Raw genomic sequence first — 20,492 nt, 5'->3', positions numbered from 1 at the left:
AGACGTGGCGAGCACAGAGGACCGGTGGCACCAGCCCGATACGCCAGCGGTCCGCGGTCTGGGTATTTGGAGCTGCGGCAACATGGAGGAGCCCATGGCTAAACTCTACCCCATCCCCAAGCTACAGAGGAATCACATCTGCAGCCTGTGCCCAAATAAATTTCCATTCTCAAATCAAGCCGACTGCGTAAAACGCCAGGACGGGTGTTTAGAGGCAGTATTGTTTTTAAAGGTCAGTTTACTTCATGTTCCATTTATTTATGCGCACTCTTCTTTTGACTTTCCCAGTGCCGCACAATAGCGGTGAGGTTTAAATAGCCTTTCTGTTGCTGCTCCATTAGCTAGGACAACTGCAAATCGATACACCCATTTATCTCAAAATTAAAAAGAGAAAAACCCTCATTAGCTGCCAATTCTGCACAGAGCCAGACGAAGCAAAGCCGCACCAGGCACTCCTGCTGGCCTGTTCTCCAGCCCCAAGCTCCGGCCCCTGCTTATTCATCAGCTGTAGGACCTTCAGCTTGGGCTGCCTGGTCTTTGAGACAGATTTTGCTACCCATGTCACCACGGCTCCCCCTGCCTTGAGCTGCCTGGAGTACAGGGGTGACCTGGGGACGCTGTCATCCCCTACCATGACTGGCTCTCCCCAGCCCCAGCTGCATCCAAGGCGTCCCCTGGCTCAGGGGACTTCAGCTTCTGGAGGCACATCTCCACACCCCATCACCTCCAGCTTCCAGTACTCTGGACAAGCAACAGGGACAACCTGTGGCCCAGCAAAGCTCTCAAAGCAAGAGGGCATCTCTTTCTCCAGAGCCATGCCAGCACACACAGAGGAAATTCACCGCTCGCACGTCCTGTCAGGGTGGTGGGACCCCATCCCTTGCTGACAAGGAAACGCCGCCTCCCCAGCGGAAGACCAGAAGTGCCTCCAGGATACTGGCTGAGCCAAGTTTGTGGCTCATGACCTCTGATGGGTTGCCCTTGGTTAAAGATCATGGGTAGAAACTGGAAACTGGCACGCGATGCCTGGTAATTAGACGAGGCCGCCCTCCTCCAGAAAAGCGCAGCTCTGCAGGCCGAGCAGGTGCGCAGGGGGGAAGCTTCGTGCCTGCGGTACCCCGAACAATTAGACTCGCCTGGGAACCCCTCCCAGGAAAACCACAGCTGACGTGCAAAGCAGCATGACACATGAGAGGCAGGCTCTGGGGTTCAGCCGCCTCTTCTTTTATTTATCTTTTTGTCCAGATCACCTGCCTGCGGTTCCCTTTCCCCGGCCAGCCTTAATTTTCCAAACCAGCCCCGGACCTTTTGCCCTCCCGGCTCCCCGGGCTTGACGCAGGTTACGATCGGAAATGTGGAAGGCTTAAGATTTGCAATATCGGCTTTTTGAGCAGAAGCGACCAGGAGAAGGAGGTACAGCATGGCTGCTCCGGGTATGGAAACATTGGGGCTTAAGAGAACAGGCACAGAAACCCACTTTTCCATCTCTGTGCATGGAGAAGGGAGTCCTCTGTGCCAGGTGCTGTAAATAGCAAAACCAGAGGGAAATCTACGGGAAGGGGAGAGGAGACCGGTCTCTTTCTGTCCCTCTGACATTCCTCTGGCTTTGCGGACAGGTTGCCGGGAGGGGCGGCAGCAAGGCAAGACGGCCACCCATCAGCTTCCCGAGGCCTGAGCCGAAAGGCGAAAGCGAGGAACCGCTCATACAGCTTTTACCAACTCATTTCTGCGCTGTTTGTGCTTTAGAGAGGAGAAGAAATGACTCTGACCCACTGTCATTCTCAAAGGGAGGTTTCAGATGACTTGGTGCAAGGATGAGACTCGAGCTCCCGGCTCGTACATCACAGGAACCTAATGAAGAAACCTCATCCTCGCAGCAGAGGGACAGGGAAAGATCAAAGCCCAGCCCGGCAGGGCACCAGCAGTCAGCATATTGAATAAATCGTGGTAACACAATCGTTTGTACCTCTCAATTACCAAAGACCGCTTGATTTCACACATGCCGGTGCACACTTGACCTCATCCACACCCCGAGGAATGCTCTGGGGAAAAATGGGCTCTGCCCTGGCACCCGGGTGCAAGAGGGAGAGGTTTTCCTCTGCTGGAAGAGGTGAAATGCCCTATGAATCCCCTGTTGCAAATATAATGCCCTGACTTTGTCCTCCTAGCACCAGCAACCATCTTTCACTCCACGTCTTTAAAGCCTAAATTCCTGTCAGATCCATAAATTCTTGGCCCGTTTCTGCCAAGGTGCAGAAGCCCTCCCTGATGCTATGACATGGAAAACTCCAGCTGTGGAGATATTCAACAGGTGGCTGGATCAAGCCATGAGCAACCGGATCTGACAGGAAAATTCTCTCTGCTTTGGTGGCAGCTTGATCCAGATGATATTCTGTGGTCCCTTCCTACCTGCTTTATTCCTAGGACGTCATGGGACAAGTCCTGCTACGGAGATGTTAGAGGAAACCAGAAGCAAGGGCAGAAGCCTTTGGGCAGGACTCTGCCAGAAATCAGGCTTTTGGAGAAATATTTAGTCCTGCCTCAGGTCACCCCGAGACAAGAGCCGCACACCTCCCCCTGGCTCAAAGGAAGAGGAAAAGAAACAAGATTCCCATTTACTGTTATTTCCAAACTTCACATTTGTCACGGGAAGAGACTTCACCGAGGCTGCAAAGGTTCTGAGCTCCAAACCTCCTCCTTCTCCATCTGTCTTCCCCCAACACCCACAACAACATCACTTTGCTTCTGCCCGTTTTCAGGCAACAGTAACTTCCAGAGGTTTGATCCTCCCCTCCAGCCACAGCGAGGGCCCAGGGCAGGAGGACAGTCCCGTACTTTGGTGGCCCCTCAGGCAGCCGGGCAGAGAGCTCTGCGGTGGCACCTGGGCAGCAAGCGTAGCCACCGAGGGAAGAGCCAACAGCCGGGCTGCCCGGGGAGGCTGCGGCGATCCCTACCTCTGGGATGCGGACGCTGTAGGGCTGGTTGTGGAACTGCGGGGCATTGTCATTCACATCCCCGACCTGGATGTTCACCGTCCCTTTGATCACCTGCGGCCACAAGGATAACAACGGGGAAGGGGTGTCAGCTTTGTGCATGGATTTAAAACCCAAAGCAAGCTTGCAGCTGCTTTGTCTGACTTGGGGCTTTTGGCAAGTGATAGCCAGGGGTGGTCCTGCTCCTCAGACACCACGCCCCCCACCCCCCGGCACAATGCAGAAGGTCCCCTGGCAACCCATCCTCATCCTCCCCGCTCCCCTCTGCCCGTGCCGCAGACCATGAAATGAGAAGTCGCACTTACCCCTTGGCTGTCACTGACGGAAAATTCAACCGTGAATTCTGACTTAGTCTGAAAAGGAAGGAGAAGAAAAACATATAATTAAAGATACTGTACTGTTTATCTGCAGATGGCAGGCTGGGGACTTTTAGCCAATATTATTACATGCAAAACGCTTTCAGGACCTTCAAGAAGAGACGGAGTGCTTGAGTGCAATTACCTACACTGAGTATAAAATGCAGAGAAATACCGGTGCCAGCGGGGCTCCAGCCTGTTTCGCAGGCGCGGAGAGGAGATGCTCTGCCCCACGCCAGGAGGATGCGGGGGGACTAGCAGCCGAGCACTTTAAACAGACAACTAGGCTAAAGGAGAGGAGAGGAGCCCACTGTTTAACCTTCTGCGGCATGCCAGCGAGCCCCAGCTTTTTTCGCACGCCCTCCCCGTCCCCAGCGCCGCAGGCAGCGCGAGGGAGTAAGTGCAAGGCAGGGAGAAATGCAGTTTTCCCCCCACGGCGCACGGCGATCCCGGCACTGTCTCCGACTGCAGGGTACAGGGACAGTGCGAAAAGAGAAGAAAGTCCCCAGAAAAAGCCACGTAATTAGCTTTTGTTCGAGGTGACAATACAACACGGTCTCACTGAGGACACCTAAGTCTTGCTGCAGCTTTCCCAACTCACCCGCCACGCAGCAGAGCACTGGGGATACCACATAGCTGGGAACACTGGGATGAGCACAGGCTCTGTAGTAAGGACTGGCTGAAATCCCTTAAAACCCATTAGAAAAAAAAAAAAAAAAGAAAAAGCCTGTGCAGTCCTCTCTGTCCCTCATTGCTCTAACTAAATTAAGAGCTTGGTCTTAAACAGCAATATATTGAAATCACTGGTGCGGGGGTGAGGGACAAGTGGGGAAGAGGGGATTATTTTGGTGGCAGGGCAGGGGGATATTGCTAGTGGAGGCAGACCTTCTCTTCCTGACATTCCTTTTCCACCAGCCATCATTTTCATAGAATCATAGGGTCGGAAGGGACCTCTGTAGACCATCCAGTCCAACCCCCTGCCAGAGCAGGGTCACAGGAACGCGTCCAGGCGGGTTTGGAATGTCTCCAGGGTTCGAGACTCCACCACCTCTCTGGGCAGCCTGTGCCAGGGCTCTGCCACCCTCAAAGTACAGAAGTTCCTCCTCATGTTTAGGTAGAACCAGTTTTGCTCATGTTTTACCAAGCAATTGCACAGGTATGGAGACCACCACACCTCTCTGGCTCCTGGGCACCAGCTGGATTTTGGTTCCCCTAGTCCCAGCAATCCCTTCCCTCCTCCAGCATCCCCTCCCACCCCCAGCGCTGCCGGAGCGCAACACCTTGATGTTCCCAGAGCATCATGCGGGAAAAGCTGGAGAGCAAGTGGGAAAGGGCTCTCTGTGCTGCAGAGACGCGCTTGATTTATTCCTAATAAGAACGACTCGGGGACTGGCAGCAGCCACTGGTGCCCAGACCAGGAGCTCTGCTTGCACCAGGCTAGCGGTTCGTCTTGGAGAAGGGTTTGGGGAAGGGCTCACATGAACATGTCGTCCCCCACCCCACCCCCACATCTGTCCCCTCCCAGGCCCCCCACCCGAACAGCTGGGGAATTCCACCCAAGAAAGCCTTGCCTGGCTCCTGCCTCGGGGCGATGCTCGCCGGCAGAACCAGGAGCCGAAATGCCCACGGAGAGGAGAACCTCAGCCCTTGTCACATCCCACCCACCCTGCCGCATCAGCCCCTTTCACCTTCCCCCCCCGCCATGGGTGGGACCACAAGGGACAAAGCGGTAGGGGAAAAAAGGAAAAAAAAAAAAAAAAACAAACCAAGAGAGAAGAAACAACCAGTTGAGCATTTACTTTCAAAAACTTGGTAAAATAATCAGAGAAAGCTGCCACATGCTAATTTCTGTCTCCACCCTTCATTTTAGCACATTTTTTTAGGCTTGGGGTTTGTCTGTCTGGTTGGGGTTTTTTTTGTTGCTTTTTTTTTTTTAAACCTGTTTTCCTTCTAATCTTTGTGGGAGTGAAAAGCCTTTTGAAAATTGTTTTGCTTCTATACATTCACTCCTTCCTCTTTTTCTCTGTTCTCCCTTTTCCTGCATCGTTTACCCTCACTGCGACTCCCTCTCCCTTCCCGAGTCTCTCTGTTTCTCCTCTGTCGCACGAGAATTGATCTCTTGCTTTTCTTTCCCTGCCGCTTTTCTTGTATGGCTTTCTCTCCCCGACTTTCTGATTGTGCCCATCCGGGCCAGCACCCTCTGCTCCCAGCTCCACCCTTCGCCCCCCGTCCCTTCCCACCCACGCCATCCTGCTTCCTCCACCAGAAATTGTCATTTACACCTTTCCCATATCCATACCAAGCTCGGCACGCGTCCGTCTCCAACTTCTTCACACACCGCTGACTTTGAGCTCTCGAAATAGGTTGACGGGCACAGGCTTGCATCCAAGCTCTGCTCAGCTGCTTCCCTCTCCACCCTCCACCAAAAGACACCTAAACATCTATTGATTCCCCCCACACACACACCTTGGCTTAAGGCTATTATCACAAGTATTGGGAAGCTGGAGGCATCTGAATAAGGGAAGACTCATGACTCATGCCAGCAGCTGTTGGCACGGGGCGGCGGAGGGGAGAGGGGTGAAGAAAAATGCTTTATTTTTCCCAGGGCCCCGCTCTTTAGCGCTGTGAAATGGGGTTTGCCCTCCCCCCCCCAAGCCTGGGCAGCATCCACCGCCCCGCTCCTCCCCATCCCCACAGCTGGACCGGGACCTCCAGCGCCTGAGGGGCACTGATGGGGTTTTATCTCCACCACGCTGCCGCTGGCAAAGGAAGCGCTAAACACGGGCAACAGGGGAAAATTAAGCCCGCTGCCCAAGCTGCACGGTATTTTCCCAGTCTTACCCCAAGCTCCTGTGCCATCCCTCCCTCCTCACTTTGGGAATGCGGCGAGGGACAGGGCTTTTGTAAAACAGGCACCTGGGTGGGATAACATCTTTGCACACCAAAAGCGCCACTGAAAGTGTGTGTGTGAGAAACAGCTTCGAGGCAAAAATCCTGCCAAATTTAGCATCCAGCAGCCTGAATCTACAAGATGATGAAAGGGCATGATGAGACTGAGTAAGCAGGGATACCTCACATCTCTTCACACACTGTTTTAAATAGTAAAGGATTTAATTGGAATATAGGTTTAAAGAGGGAGCCTGGAAGTTTCCCTGAATGTATGAGCATCCTCCTCTTTGATAGATCATTTTCTCTTGTTGTTTTCTTCACTTCTAAACTTGCAAATATTATTCTGGGATCCAGGCAAACCAACACGCCAGATGGAAGCGGAGCACCCTGCTTATTCCCTCTGTCCCCACGCAGCTCTGGCGAGGGACAGACCCTGGCGGGGACACATCAGGCGCCCGGATTCCCGACTCAAGAGGTGAAGAGCCACCATTTATGTGAGCAGAATGTGGGTTTTGTCCCCTCCGCTCAGCAGAAAGCGGCATTACCTCTCTGTCCAAGGGCTGCCTGAGCCAGACGACGCCGGTCACGCTCTCCACTGCGAAGAACCGGCTGGCCTCCTCCCCAACCACACCGAAGACCAACGGGTCATTGTCCAGGTCCCGGGCCAGCAGCTGAGTCACCGAGGAGCCTGGGAGAGATAGAGAGGGGAAAGAAATCATGAACGAAACCGGACAGAGAGGAAGAAATCCTGAAAACATTCACGTCTTCTGCCTTCCTCCCTTAAGTCATCCCCAGATTATTTTCCCGTGGTACTACAATGCTTCAAACATTTATGCAGCGGGAAGGGGAGTCAAGCTGTGCGTGGTCCTACTGTTCTCTCTAGCACAGATAAATTGTATCACAGCTCCTCTCCTCCCTCGTCCTTATCAAAAGAGAAAGTCACATTAGCTCAGCAGAAACACGGCCATCGGGCACTAGGGGCAGTGGAGGAAGCCATGCCTCTTCTGGGCAAGCGCCTACCAGTCTCCTTCACACTCTCCCCCACCGAGGGGCACCACCAGCAGATACAACAACATCTCCAGGCCAAGAGCACTGACACAATGCCCACAGGTGCCTCAAGGCTTAGGGATTTGGTAGGGCCTGGAGCCAGACACAAACCTGGGGTTTATTTTGAACACCGCAGCTGCAGCCAAGTGCTGGTCTTTTTGGCATATGCGGAGCCCACGCGCCCAGAGAGCACGAGAGATGCTGGGGCAAATCCATCACTACCTTCTGCCAAATCACATTTGAAACCATCTTCTGCAGTATCTTGAATACCCCAATCAACAGCAGCCTTACTCAGCCATCCCTCACCCATTTCGTGCAGCCTTGTCGTCATAAATGTCTCTTCCTGACTGCACCCAAGAGGCAACCGGACCCTCCAAAGTTGCTGCATGGGAGCCACGTGTCCTGTTTGTGAACTCCACACTGTTCCCAGAATGGGATGACTTCTCCTGCTCTGAAAGCAAGGGACAGCCAACTCCCTTGGAAACCCCCTCATTTTAGCCCCATAAGAAACTCCTCGGATCATTTTGGGCCTCTCTGTGACACCTCTAATTTCATTCAAAGTCTAAGGGTAGTGGGTCAACCGTAGCTGGCTGCATGTCACCCACCCAGCCACTCTCAAGTCCCCTCCTCAGCAGAACAAGGGAGAAAATAGGAGGAAAAACGCTGGTGAATAGAGATAAGGATGGGAGATCCCTTGGCCACTTGGCCCCAGGGATGGAGGCCGGGGGGCTAAACCAGCCTGAGCCATCTTTGGCAGTATGAGAGCAGCCTGCAACCCCAAATCAGCTGGCCAAGGAAAACAGATGCCAAAATTTCATCCATCTGGGAAGAGGAGAGAAGCTCCAGTAGGCCAGAGGGCAAATGCGGCGGCACAGCTCGGCAAGCAGAACGACCCGGGCAATTACCGACTGGTTGGCCTAACATCAATCACGGCAGAAATAATGGAAAAAGCTGATATGAGATTCCATTAATAAAGAATTAAACGATAGGAACATAATTAATGCCAGTCAACATGATTTTATGGAAAATAGGCCTTGTCAAACAAACCTGATTTTATTCTTTGATGAGATTACAATTTTGGCAGATAAAGGTAACTGCAAAGAAATAATAGACTTTTGTAAGGCATTTGACTTAGCACTGCGTGACTCCCTGATTAAAAATTTAGCACTGTACGATACCAATGAAGCGCACTCGAGCGAAGACCCATCTGCCTGGCACGTCCCAAGGCCACTGACTGCAGTCGGGGGACACCCTAGCACGACATGAAGTTGCTGCCAGTACAAACTCAAGCAACAGCACGGCAAATAACGGGGAGGACCAACAGCCAGTTGAAGCGCTTGGTAATTTGGGCTTGTTAGGTAAAAATCTGTTTTCATGACCCTTCTCCAAACACCCTTGAAAAAGGCTGGTGGACCACAGCATCCCAAAACCAGCCCTTCGGGTAGGACCAGGGGTCCAAGCATGCAAGGAGCTGTTTCCATGTGTAATTTGGGCACTTGGAGGAGCGACTTTAGGACATATTGGACAATATGGGCATATTGGACAATATGTACAGCCGGTTCTGCCAAGGCTGCAATTCTGCAAGCTGCTCGGCTGGCCACATCGTCTTCGGGACTGGGTGCAAGAGGAAGCCACGAACGTTCAAGAGCTAGCAATTAACAAGGACTTTAAAAGCTTGAACTGCTTCATTTATGACAAAGAAGAGTGAGATGACTCAGGCCATCTCAAGCACATCCATAAGGAGGACAAGATGTAATACTTAAAGATGACTTTGCCAGAGCAAGGAAACACAGCAAGACTCAGTGGCCAAGCCCAGACAAATTTCTATTTGGAGAAGGAATAGCAGTTGTTTTAAAAGGAGTAGCTACAATTAACCACTATGGGGGGGGGAATCCTTCCACCAACAGAGGTGCAAGTGAGTGATGGCTCATGATCAAAGGTATTTTGGACAAAGACCCAAAAGCAAGAGTCCTTATCCAAACCACTGCGATCAGCTGGTTCATCTGCAACCTTCCCATCTCTTCGCTGAAGCCAACGCTGGAGTGATCCTACAACTTTCTCAGACCTCAGAGCCTTGATATGAAAGAAGCTGCCAGCTTGCTTTTGTTTGGGAGGACACCTGAAGCTATCCAGAGCAAAGGTTTCTTTGCCCCAGAAGATGGGCAAGACTGTGACCAACCCCATGACAGTGACAGCCAGTAACTAGGACAAGATAAACCCAGGGTCATGTCTCCATTCTGCTAAATTTAACGGGAGAAACAGACTTCCCCCCTTTACATCTCGTACAAAAGCCCTAGATCGACAGCGTTATCTGCAATTCCCTCCAGAACTGCAAATACTCCCAACTTCAAACGCCAAAAGGTCTCAGTCGCAACTCTCAGTGGAAGGGAAACAATCTTAAAAATCCTGCTGAGTAGGAAAACCATGTCCCAGCCAGTTCTAATCATAGTCACATTCACGGTTTGTACGCCGCAAACCCACTTGCGCAAAGAAATCAGCTGGCAAACCGACGTTTAACTCTTCTCCATCTCTCTGCGTTACAGCTGCCTCCCACTGTCCGGGAATTTCATTCCTAAATTCAGGATAGCCTGGAGAAAGTGGCAAGGCCTTTCTGGGGAGGGTGCATCATCCCACCTGCATTTCTTTTTCCTGCCAGCCTGCAGACACTCGGAGTTAGAGCCCTGGGAAAAGCTCGCTGGGCTCGTCTGCACTCTGGTCAAGGCATATCGAAAATCAAGGAGGGATTTAGCAAGTCAAAGAGGAGGGAAGGGAACATTCAGCACCTATAACCCCCCCCCAACTTTTCTTTCTTTTTAGTCGTTAGAAACAAGAATCTTCAGCAGGAAATAAACAGGGCAGCGCAGAACATTAAAGCGTTGAGCTGCGGCGTTGCTCTCCTGCATCACAGGAAAACACCATCTTAAACACCAACAGCTATTTTACCCATTCCCTTACCTGCCCATCAGCCAGTAATCACCATCCTAACTTAAAAGCACCACCCACTTCATCATGGGGCGGGGGGGGAGCATAAAATACAAATCAAAATAATAAATTAAGTAGAGGATAATGAGAAACAGAGCCCTGAAATAAGAAATGAGACTTCACAACCGCTTTGCCATTCGTTATTCTGATTTCTGCAAGCTCTACCCCAGGGGAATGCTAAGTTTAAGCGCGTGGTGTAAACGGGGCGTGCAGGACGCAGCGAGAGAAGACCACAGCAGAGCACGCCGGGCTCCTTCACCGCCTGCGGCCAGACTCTGGGTGGTGGGCTCCAAGATAAAAGCTTATGGGAGCCACCTCCCACCGGTTCCTTTAGCACCGATTATATTTAATCCTACTTTTCCCCCCACCTCAATTCACCCCCACCAAGGGAGGAGGAGCGGACTAGTGGATAGCACAAGGCAAACGCGCGCAGCTGGAGCATCTGGGCCACCGCCACCATTCAACAGACCACAAGAAACCTCATTTTCCAGGGTGATCACAGGGCAGGTGCTGTTGAGCCACCCATAGGTGAAGCCAGACCAAGGCAAACACCCGTTCCACCAACACTCAGCTCCGCAGCCGGAATCCACACTCGCCTTCATGGAAGCAACACGGGAATTGCCAAAGGAGTGCAAAAGCAGCGCGGAACAGTGCCTGTATCACTGGGAAAACAGCAAAAATCAGGGCGTCCCACTCGAACAGAGACCAGGGAGGGCCACATCTGTCCAAAACCCCTCTGAGGATGCTGTTCCAGCTGCCACAAGCCCAAGTGCCGACCTGGCTCCATCAAGGGCTGAGGAAACAGGGACAAATTATCCTTCTGCAGTGCAGAGTTATAGGCTCCATTTGTTTCCCCTCAGGAATCAGACAGGGCAGCTAAGTGTCTTGATTCCACCAGATAATCACAATTTATCTTGTCTCCTTTTGCCTCCTTTCTCTCAATCACAGCTACTTCTCCCTCTTTCTCACACATACACAGATTTTCTTCTTTCTCCAAGTCTTGAACTTTGATTGACCTCGGGAGATTTTTTTTTCTTTTTGTTGTTGCCTCCTGTTTTCCTCCTGCTAGGATTTTATTAATTTATTTTTTTTTTTAGGTTTGGCTGCATTATGGGGTGTTCTTTTTCCCCCCATACAGGAACACCTGTCTCAGCATTTGCTTGCAGCTGTAAACCTGTATCTTTTTCTTGCCCTTCCATTTTGCCAAGGAGAAAGTTGGACAAAGGGGCTGTGTCCTCCCAATTCCTCTCAACGAGTTTTGCTTTCAAGAGGGGAATGAGAAAGGAGGAAAAAAACCCCAAAATCTCCAGGAGAATCACAGAATCGTTATGGGTGGAAGAGAGCTTTAAGATCATCAAGTACAACTGTTAACATTGCCAAGTTATCACTACCCCATGTCCCTCAGCACCACGTCCACCCTTCTTTTAAAACCCTCCAGGGATGGTGACTCCACCACTTCCCTGGACAGCCTCTTCCAATGCTTGACAACCCTTCCGGTGAAGAAATTTCTCCTAATCTCCATCCTAAACCTCCCCTGGTGCTACTTGAGGCGTTTTGCTCTTGTCCCAACGCCTGTTCCTTGGGAGAAGAGACCAACAAACCCAGAGCTCCTGGAGGGTTTTGGAAGCATGGAGCCCCAGGGCCAGGGAAAGAGCCAGAGGATGAAGAAGACGCCAGAGCAAGATGCTGACACAGTCTGCACAGGGATGGGATGGGGTGGGACGGAGGGCACTGGAATCCAACGGAAGGGGCAGGTCTCTAATTAGTTGCTTAATAAGATGCTCTCCTAAAAGGTCTGATCCAAGTGGAGTTAATAGGAATCTCTCCACTGACTGTGCTGGCTTTTGGGCTCAAGACTTCAGGCATCAGCTACACTTTAATATTAAAGGCATTTTAATCCCTGCTTTTAAAAGCCAGCGCCTGTTCCTCCTTGGCTCATCGCTTCCCACCCCTCCCGTACTCTGGATCATATCTGTGGGCACAGCCACCTCGCAGCTTCTTGGCTCCCCGTCTTCTGCCACCGAGCATGGTCCGGAGCCTGCCAGCACCGCGGGCACCCAGCTAACAGCCAAGGGGGTTTGCATGATAAAAAGCCAGAAATTTCTAAGTAGCAGCGGCAAACGGATCAGAGGCACCAGGCACACTGGGGAGGGAAGTGGCAGGGAGACAGCCCTTATGCCAAGAGCAGTGCTGACGGTCCTCAACCAAGGTCACGAGCTGGCACAGAGAGCCCTCCATGGCTATTCAACTTCTCAAACCACTTTATTTACAAAAAAAAATAAATAATCATTTTAGCATCCCCACCCTCCAGTAAGGAGTCCCCTTACGTGAAGGCAACCACCACAATTTTGCTTCAAAGTAGCTGCCACCAGATTTCCTTGGCTCTGCCTCCTTCCTTCCTTGGAAGGGAGATGGGACAATCGCGCCCCATCCGCTTCTCCCACAACACCCCTGGTGTTAGCCGCTAGCCAGCAGCCCTGCCTTCCTGCCCCGCTTGCCCCAGCATCTCCCATTAGCCCAGTTCACCACAGCAGGCCGGCCTCCAACGCGCCTGCTGTCAGGATTTGATGGATCTGATCTTGAAATTCAAACCCTGTTCTTCTCATTTGTCTCCCGCTCCTTTTTCTTTGCCTGTAATTCATTTTATCTTTCACCTTTCAGAAAAAAAAAAAAAGAAGAAAAAAAAAAAAGCCCTTCCGTGATGTTTTCCCAAAGATTTTTTTTAAAAAGAAAAGATGAAATGCCAATAGTTCTGTGCTGCTAAGCAATCCGTAAGGAATGTGAGGGAGAGGATAGCCGCTCCCTAGCAAGGAAAAGAAAGGAAAATCTAGTATCACGCAAGAGGCTACAGCAAGTGGGAGCTGCTCCCATGTTTGGGATGAAGCTTCGTCGTTTTCCCCACGGAGGACGAGCCCCGAGCTGGGGACAGAGCATGCACCTGAGACCCCACCTGACACAGAGGGGGGGATGCCAGTGTGGGCACACTGAGAGGGGCTTGAGGAGTAACCAAAACACATTTGGGCTCAGAAAACCTCTTGCAGGCACCAAAGTCTCTCCATCTTCATTCCTGCTTTCCTCCCAGTTGGTCCCAGCCTCCTGGAGCAGTTTCCTCGTCCATGCCACAGATGGCCACGGATTATAGAATCACAGAACGGTTTGGGTTGGAAGGACCATCCAGTGCCATCCCCTGCCCTGGGCAGGGACACCTCCCACCAGACCAGCTTGCTCCAAACTGGCCTTGAATGTCTCCAGGGATGGGGCAGCCACAGCTTCCCTGGGCAACCTGGGCCAGGGGCTCACCACCCTCACAGCAAAGATTTACGTCCTTAGATCTCATCTGTATCTCCCCTCTTTCGGCATAAAACTATTCCCCCTCATCCCATGGCTTCCCTCCCTGACCCAGAGTCCCTCCCCAGCTTTCCTGGAGCCCCTTTAGGGACGGGAAGGGGCTCTGAGGTCTCCCTGGAGCCTTCTCTTCTCCAGGCTGAACCCCCCCAGCTCTCTCAGCCTGTCCTCACAGCAGCGGGGCTCCAGCCCTCTGACCATCTTAGTGGGCCTTATGCAGAAGACGTGGGCTTCCAAAGGCTAACCACCACATGCTCCAAGCTGCTACTGCCAAGAAGACCTCGCTCCTCGCAGCTGGAGCATGCCGTGGATAAACACTACTACCAAAACTCATGCCACACAAGTGTGCTGAGATTAAAGCCTGGCCAACATCATTGAGACACACTCGGGGATACCTAAAAGCACACCACAGGTACAAGGGCAACCCACTCATCCATCTCCACGCCTTTCTCCCAAAGCGGGGGGCTGCCACCTCATTTGGTAAACACAACCTCAACAGATGCTCTCTGTGCCCTCCTTCTCAGCAAGGCCTCAACCACCTGAGCCAAAACTTTCCAGAACGACTCTGCAAAGAAAGTTTCCGCTCCTACAATTCAAGTTGAGCTCAACGTTACACACTTCTCTTGCCAGGTGCTAATGGGAAGCATCACCTTACCCTGTCCACCAAGGCCGCCTCCTCTCCCATTACTGTGCTGCAGAGCAAGTGAAAAAAAGGGCAGGGAGACACCAGCACCTTTAAAAAAGGGTCTCATAATAAATATGTTGATGGAAGAACAGTTTCTGCCAACGGAAAAACAGGAGGTCTTCACCAGTTACGCGGGGAAAAGCCCAGGACAAGCTGGTCCTGTAACCACACATGCTACTGCCATCACCGGTCACGGACGGGAGAGAAAGGAGCCAAACACGGAGGTGACGGAGATGAGGGCAAACAAACCTGTGCAGTCAAAACCGTTTCTGAGGGAGCTTATCAAGCTGGGAAGCCAAAGGCGCAGCGGAGGGTTTTTTCTCACACCTCGGCAGGAGCAGGAGACAGAGCCTGTAATTTCTCTGCTGCACTTAGTTATTTGGAGCGGGGAGTCAGTGGCGAGACGGAGCCCATAAGACGACCTGACAGCCGGTGGTAAAGCTCAGAAAAAGGCATCGCCTGCTTCCATTCCCCCCAGCTCTCCCAGAGACGCTTAAGGAGGGCTTTTTTGGTTTACTTCGCTATTTACCGAAAGCTTCGGCTAACTTTACAAGGGAAATGGGGGCGGGGGAGGGGGGAAGAGGTGAGGAAGCTAAAATACAAGCCCCAAGGGTTTATTGAATTTCCGTGACACTATCAGTAAAATAAACAGAATATCCGAGGCTCTCCCAGAAGATGCTGTGCACGCAGCCACCGGGCTTGCCGGCACACGGGCGGGCAGAGAAGCGGCACCCTTCCAACTGAAGTCAACGCCTATATCAACACGGTTAAGGCAGAGCAATTCCCCTCCGTCAGCCTTCAAACAGGTCTTCACAGCACCGCAGGTACCGAGCAAGCTCTCCGAAACCAGTTTAAAACCCAATGCCTTCATGCTGGTGCTGTGTCTTCCCAGCGGATGGAGGTCACAGCCCTTGCTCCTTTGCTGGCATCCGTGTATTATTATTATTAATATATACTATACTACGTTATATACAATAATTATATATATTATGTATATAATAATAATTATTAGCGGTTTATTAACCAAAACACTCCAACTACGCTGGTGTTTTGCTGCCGAAATCACCAATACGCCTTAATATCCACTGCGGCATCTTCAGCTCTGCCTGGGAAAGAGGATTAAAAAAAAAAACCAAAACAACCCAAAAACCCCACGCGTATCCCTGGGCAAACCCCCTGCAAAGAGGAGCAGGTTCAGGGAGGGGAGCCTGCCTCTCCTTTTCCAGCGATTCCTGCCCTCCGTCTCACTGCAAAACCCCGGGAGGAGGGAGAACGCACAGAGTTTGGAAAAGTTTCTTTTTGCTTGGAAAAGGATAGGCTGTATCAGCACGAAAGAGGGAAGTAAATACAACTGCACCAAAAAAAAAAAAAAAACCAAAACCCCAACTAAAAAAAAAACAGGAGAGTAAAATCAGAAGAGAAACACTTGTAAATGAAGGAGTCTGGGTCTGTGAAGATATTCCCGGTGTGAAAAGGGGTCCCGCACTTAAAAAGCCCTCTTAAAAATAATTTCCTCTCCACACTGCCTGGGAGCCTCGTAATTACCAACAATGATCACAGACCCATTCATTTCATCCTAAAATTAATACATCACGTTCGGAATGATATCGCATTAATTTATCACAAGATTTATGAAACTTGCACTTTTTTTTCTAATGAGATTTATGCAAATTCTGCTCCATCCATTGTTTGCGCCATAAAAATATATAAAAAAAGAAAAAAAAGTTCCCTCGCAGAAGCTGCTCTGTCAAAAAGTCTCATTCATTTTTATTGACATCTGTCCTTCCTTCTTCATCCCCACGGCAGAAGGGGAAGGAGAAGAGATGGTTCCAGGGGGGTGGGATGCCATTTCCAGGCAGAGCAGCCCCATCACAAGGGGAGGGATGCAGGGGAGCCGACTGCTCAAGGCACCTTTAAACTAATTTTAAAAGGAAATTAACCGGCAGTTCACTCGCCCCCTTTGTCTGAGAAGGGTCAGGAAGCAGCGGGGAATGGCGGAATTAAAGTATTCGGACTTCCCAGAGAGAAAAGTCCGCGCTTGATAAACTTAACGGAATGAATACAAAAAGAGGGGAGCATGGGGGGAACACCGAGAGAAGTGCAAGCACTGAGCATCATGGGCTTATAAAGGGGGTGGGTGGAGGGGGAATAAACAAACCACATGAGATTAACCAGATATTTTACATCAGAGCTGCAAACTGAAGACGGGAACGCACAAGGCGTCCCGCCAGCCCGGGGAAGTGCACGGCGCCTTACAAAGCCCGAGGTTTGCTGAAGACCGGGGTAGGGGGGGCCGTTCTCAAGAGCACGGATGCTACAAAGCAGGCAAGACCTGAATTGTCTCCAGTTCCACCACGGCAGGAGTATTGCCTTCATTTCTGAGCACTGCCAACTGGAGGAAATCAGATGGAGATCTTCGTCAATACCCGGGCGGCTCAGCCGAGGAGGCTGGGGAAGGGGACTCTTGGAAAACCCTAAACATTAGATGCAGCCTGGCTCCTTGGAGCTGCCCTCCCCGGACTAACAGCTACTCATGAGACACGGGCACAGGGGCGGGAGGAGGCAGAAGGAGCTGAAAAAGCAAAGGAAAATACAAATCTGGGGTTAGCAGAAATTTCCCAGCAGTGAAACCTACTGAGGCATTAAATGACAGCAGAAAGCCCCAACACCGCCTAGGGGCTTTTGAAACTGGTCGGGAAAAGATGCTACGTACCCCCCACCCCGGAATAGCCCCAGCAGTGCTGACTGGATGAGATCTAAATCCCAATTTCCACAAGCAGCTCCAGGGAGCAGGGTGCTTCCCCACCTGTGAAGGCAAACCCATTCCCTCTGCATGGCCGTGTTGCCAAATATTGCCACGCCGCCTCATGCTTGTCTCCGAAACACCCCCAACACTCCGTACACCACCCCCCGCCATACTCACTCCTCAAGGAAAATCTAGCTAATACGGTCTTGATTAACATTTCTTACATGAAGTTTAAACTCTAAATCCATAGAATATCCTTGTCTAATTAGTTTTTGAAATAAGAAACAGCCCAGAAAAAAGTAAGGAATATTTCCCTTCGTTCCTTTATGCCTTCTCCCAACCTCCCTCAAAAAAAAAAAAAATTCATTTTTCAACTAATTAAATACTCATAGGTGGAAGGAAGCTCTGTCACCAGTACCAGCGTGGAGGGAAACACCACCCAGTTCTCCCCTGTGTGAATATTGCAGCTCAGTAACAGGCAGAAACCCAAGATCAACAGTGATGGTGAGACCTTCACCTCACCCTGATTTCCCACCTGTGCCTGGGCAAGCTCCGAGAGGGAGTGGAGACCACCAGAGGTGGTTCACCACCACACCCACCTCATCAGAAGGGCCCATGATGCATGCACAACCACCTGTAGAAACCTCACACCTCATGCAGGCTGCAGCACCTCCTTCCCCAAATGCTATCTTTGAAGGCAGCTTCCAACCAACATCTGCCTCAACAGCCAGCTTTTAGACAACCATGCTTCTCTGAAAAAATGGATATGCATGAAGGTGGGACGCGCAGTCCCACCAGAGGCTGCACAAGTGCTTTCCCAGCAGTGACCACAACCGTCCTCTTCCCAACAACTCAGGAGCCTCCCCAGCAAGTTACAGCTCAACATGGGAGAAGGATTTGCACCACGAAAAAACCCTAGGGTTCCTACAAGTTTCATGAAAATAGCTCAATTAAAGAAAGCCGAATGCCTCTCCTTAAGGTCACAACCCTTTCTTTAAAAGCTGTGGTTGCCAGGTGTCCCCCCAACATGAACTCGCCAACCAGCACGGGCAGGGAGCAGGACATCCCACCTCCCTTGGGACCACTACGGGTCCTCATGGACATGGTGAGGAGACCTTCCTCCCAGGAGTTCTACTGACTCCGTGCAGAGACAGATTGCTCCCAAGCAATTACTCCAAGTTGTTTCTTGGGGGGGGAACTCTAAATGAATATGGATCTTGAGGTCAGAACCACATGGCTGGGGGCTTTCCGTAGTGACCGAGGTTAGTGTAGAGTCACTGTGCTTCCAGAACCAAGAAATTACACCAACTGATGGAACAAGTTGTACAAACAAGGGCAGAGACTAGAACTGCAGCACCACAGTGCTGGGGTCAGTCCCATTTGGGGAGCCAAAGGGCAGAGGACTAATTTACTAAACAAAGTCCAGCAAGCTTGCATTTTGACTGCCAGCTGGCAAGAACAGAGATAACAAGAGACTTCTGATCCTGCCAGAGAAGCCATGACACCATGGCAAAGAGCTTCACAGGTCAGAAGAAACCATCTCAGTAGGTGACCTGTTGTGGCCGCCCTTTTTGACTACTGAGAGGTGTCTGGCTAAAACCAAGCAGCAGCAGGGATGCTGAGCACCCAATATTTTCAGAAGCGTCTTCCAGTAGAGCATAAAGCCTGGATAACCAGCTGAAGCAAGCCATGGACTCTCACTAGGAAAGATGAGACAAGGCTTGCCTAGGGGATAATTGAGCCAAAACATGCCACCAAGGCATAAAAGACATCGCCAACTCTCCCAGAAAGGGAGGCCAAGAGCACGTAGAGGACCAAGAGTTACCATATGGACAGCAGGGGACCAACCAGCTCTGATGTCTGGGACAGTAATGAGGGCTGAAACCAAATCCTAGCTCCAGGGATTACTTTCTACTTAATGGATGCGACGAACTAACAGGAGCTCCATGGAGATCATTCAGATGGGAGTCACCTCTCCTCAACTTGGAAAAACAGGAGTACGTGCCCACAGCGATCTCCCACCTGCTGCAGAAAGCAGGAGGGCAGAGGAGGCTAGAAGATGCAGTTGACCCAGCACCCTCGAGTTCATGGCTTCTCTTTGGCCATACCAAGCTTTCTAGAAAGACACCGGGGCAAACAGAAGAAAAGCAGGACCCCAGAAGCCTAGCTAATGAGGTGCTTTACCGTTTGGTGTAAATAAATGATGTGTGAGTAAGACGACACACGCCATAGTTTGCATCTCACCCAGACAAGGTAACATAGCTTTGTGTTAATTAGAAAAGAGATGCTGTTCTGCAATTAATATGAGGTCAGAGATAAAGCTCATTAGATCGCGTTGCCTACGGACTGGGTCCCAGAACCACCACAGCACTGAGCAGGAGCACAAGACACCTGTAGGGTGTAAGACGAGACATCCCCCCGGACAGTAAGGCAGTGACACCCGCAGTGCTAACGGAGGAGCCGTGCGAGTACCAGCGCTCCATGGGTGCGACGCCAGCTGTGCTCCACTAACGGGGATGAGACGAGCCAGAGCAGAAAACGCCACCTCCGAAATAGTGCTGCCTGAGCGCTGCTTCCTCCACCACCAAACCCTGTCAGGCTGAGAGGGGCTGATCAATATGAATGGGGAAAAGGAAAAAAGAAAAAAAAAGAGAAAAAAAAAAGAAAAACCACCCCCATCAGCAAATTTTACTTGCGCAAGTGAAGTTCAAGCGGGATTCATTCATGTCTTGTTTGAAATCTCATCTGCGCCTTACAAAAAGATGAAACATCCCCGAGGCTCTCAGTCTCCCAGGGAATACAAAACCTTCAGCGCTACAGCTTGCCTCTGGCCCAGCTGCTCCGCTCTCTGAATGGTTCAGGGGAACAAATAAATATAGCCGCCCTCAGCCCAAATACTGCCGGGTATTTTGCTCTAGCACAAGCGTGAGTTGGTATGTGCGTCAAAGGCCCCAAGCCAGAAGGAGATGGTACCCGCGGACAGATTTTTTTGTCTGCTGACTTCAGATCTGTAAGCAGATTGGCCTTGGACTGTCACCGTAACTCTCTGAGGTTTCAAAACATGTGCTGGGTGATAAATTCTGCCTCGTTATAATGAAGACGCAGTGAAATCCCCGCTTGATTTATCCCTCTGGAGTTGAGTTAGCACCTCTTGATCTCCAAGGTATGGCTGCAGTAAAAGCAAGACTTACAGAAATGGGACAGAAATTTGCAGCCCAAAACAGCCAGTTTTGGAAAGGTTACATTTCCTGCTCCTCTCACACCTTCAAGAGCAACCAAAACTCTTAAGGGAACCAAGAGAAACAACCAGATGCTGGAAAGACTCTTCACAAAGATGACAGCCTGGGGAAATACAACACGTGCAACTCATCAACCCTTTCATCTGTCGGTCCTGGCCTTGAAGCTGCCTTCCTCCAAGCACAACCCAACCCTTTGCAACTTCCACATCC

General features: G+C 51.0%; 1 protein-coding gene across 6 annotated transcripts in view; it reads right to left on the bottom strand.

Moving 5' to 3' along the window:
• The window catches only part of CDH23 (cadherin related 23), a 210,387-nt gene that overhangs the window by 154,565 nt on the left and 35,330 nt on the right, over positions 1-20,492 (bottom strand). For all 6 annotated transcript variants that reach the window (XR_008467045.1, XR_008467046.1, XR_008467047.1 and 3 more), the window contains exons 4-6: positions 6,784-6,926; positions 3,299-3,346; positions 2,955-3,047 (exon numbers count right to left, since the gene is read on the bottom strand). Coding sequence is in view for 3 of the 6 variants with exons in the window: in XM_054205963.1 (XP_054061938.1) it covers positions 2,955-3,047; positions 3,299-3,346; positions 6,784-6,926 (284 nt within the window). In the remaining 3 variants the exon portion in view is untranslated. The remainder of the gene's footprint in view (positions 1-2,954; positions 3,048-3,298; positions 3,347-6,783; positions 6,927-20,492) is intronic.

The sequence above is a fragment of the Rissa tridactyla genome, chromosome 6, assembly GCF_028500815.1.
Source record: "Rissa tridactyla isolate bRisTri1 chromosome 6, bRisTri1.patW.cur.20221130, whole genome shotgun sequence".
NCBI lineage: Eukaryota > Metazoa > Chordata > Aves > Charadriiformes > Laridae > Rissa > Rissa tridactyla.
The sequence above is the reverse complement of the archived record's forward strand: the minus strand, read 5'-3'. Positions and strand labels throughout refer to the sequence as shown.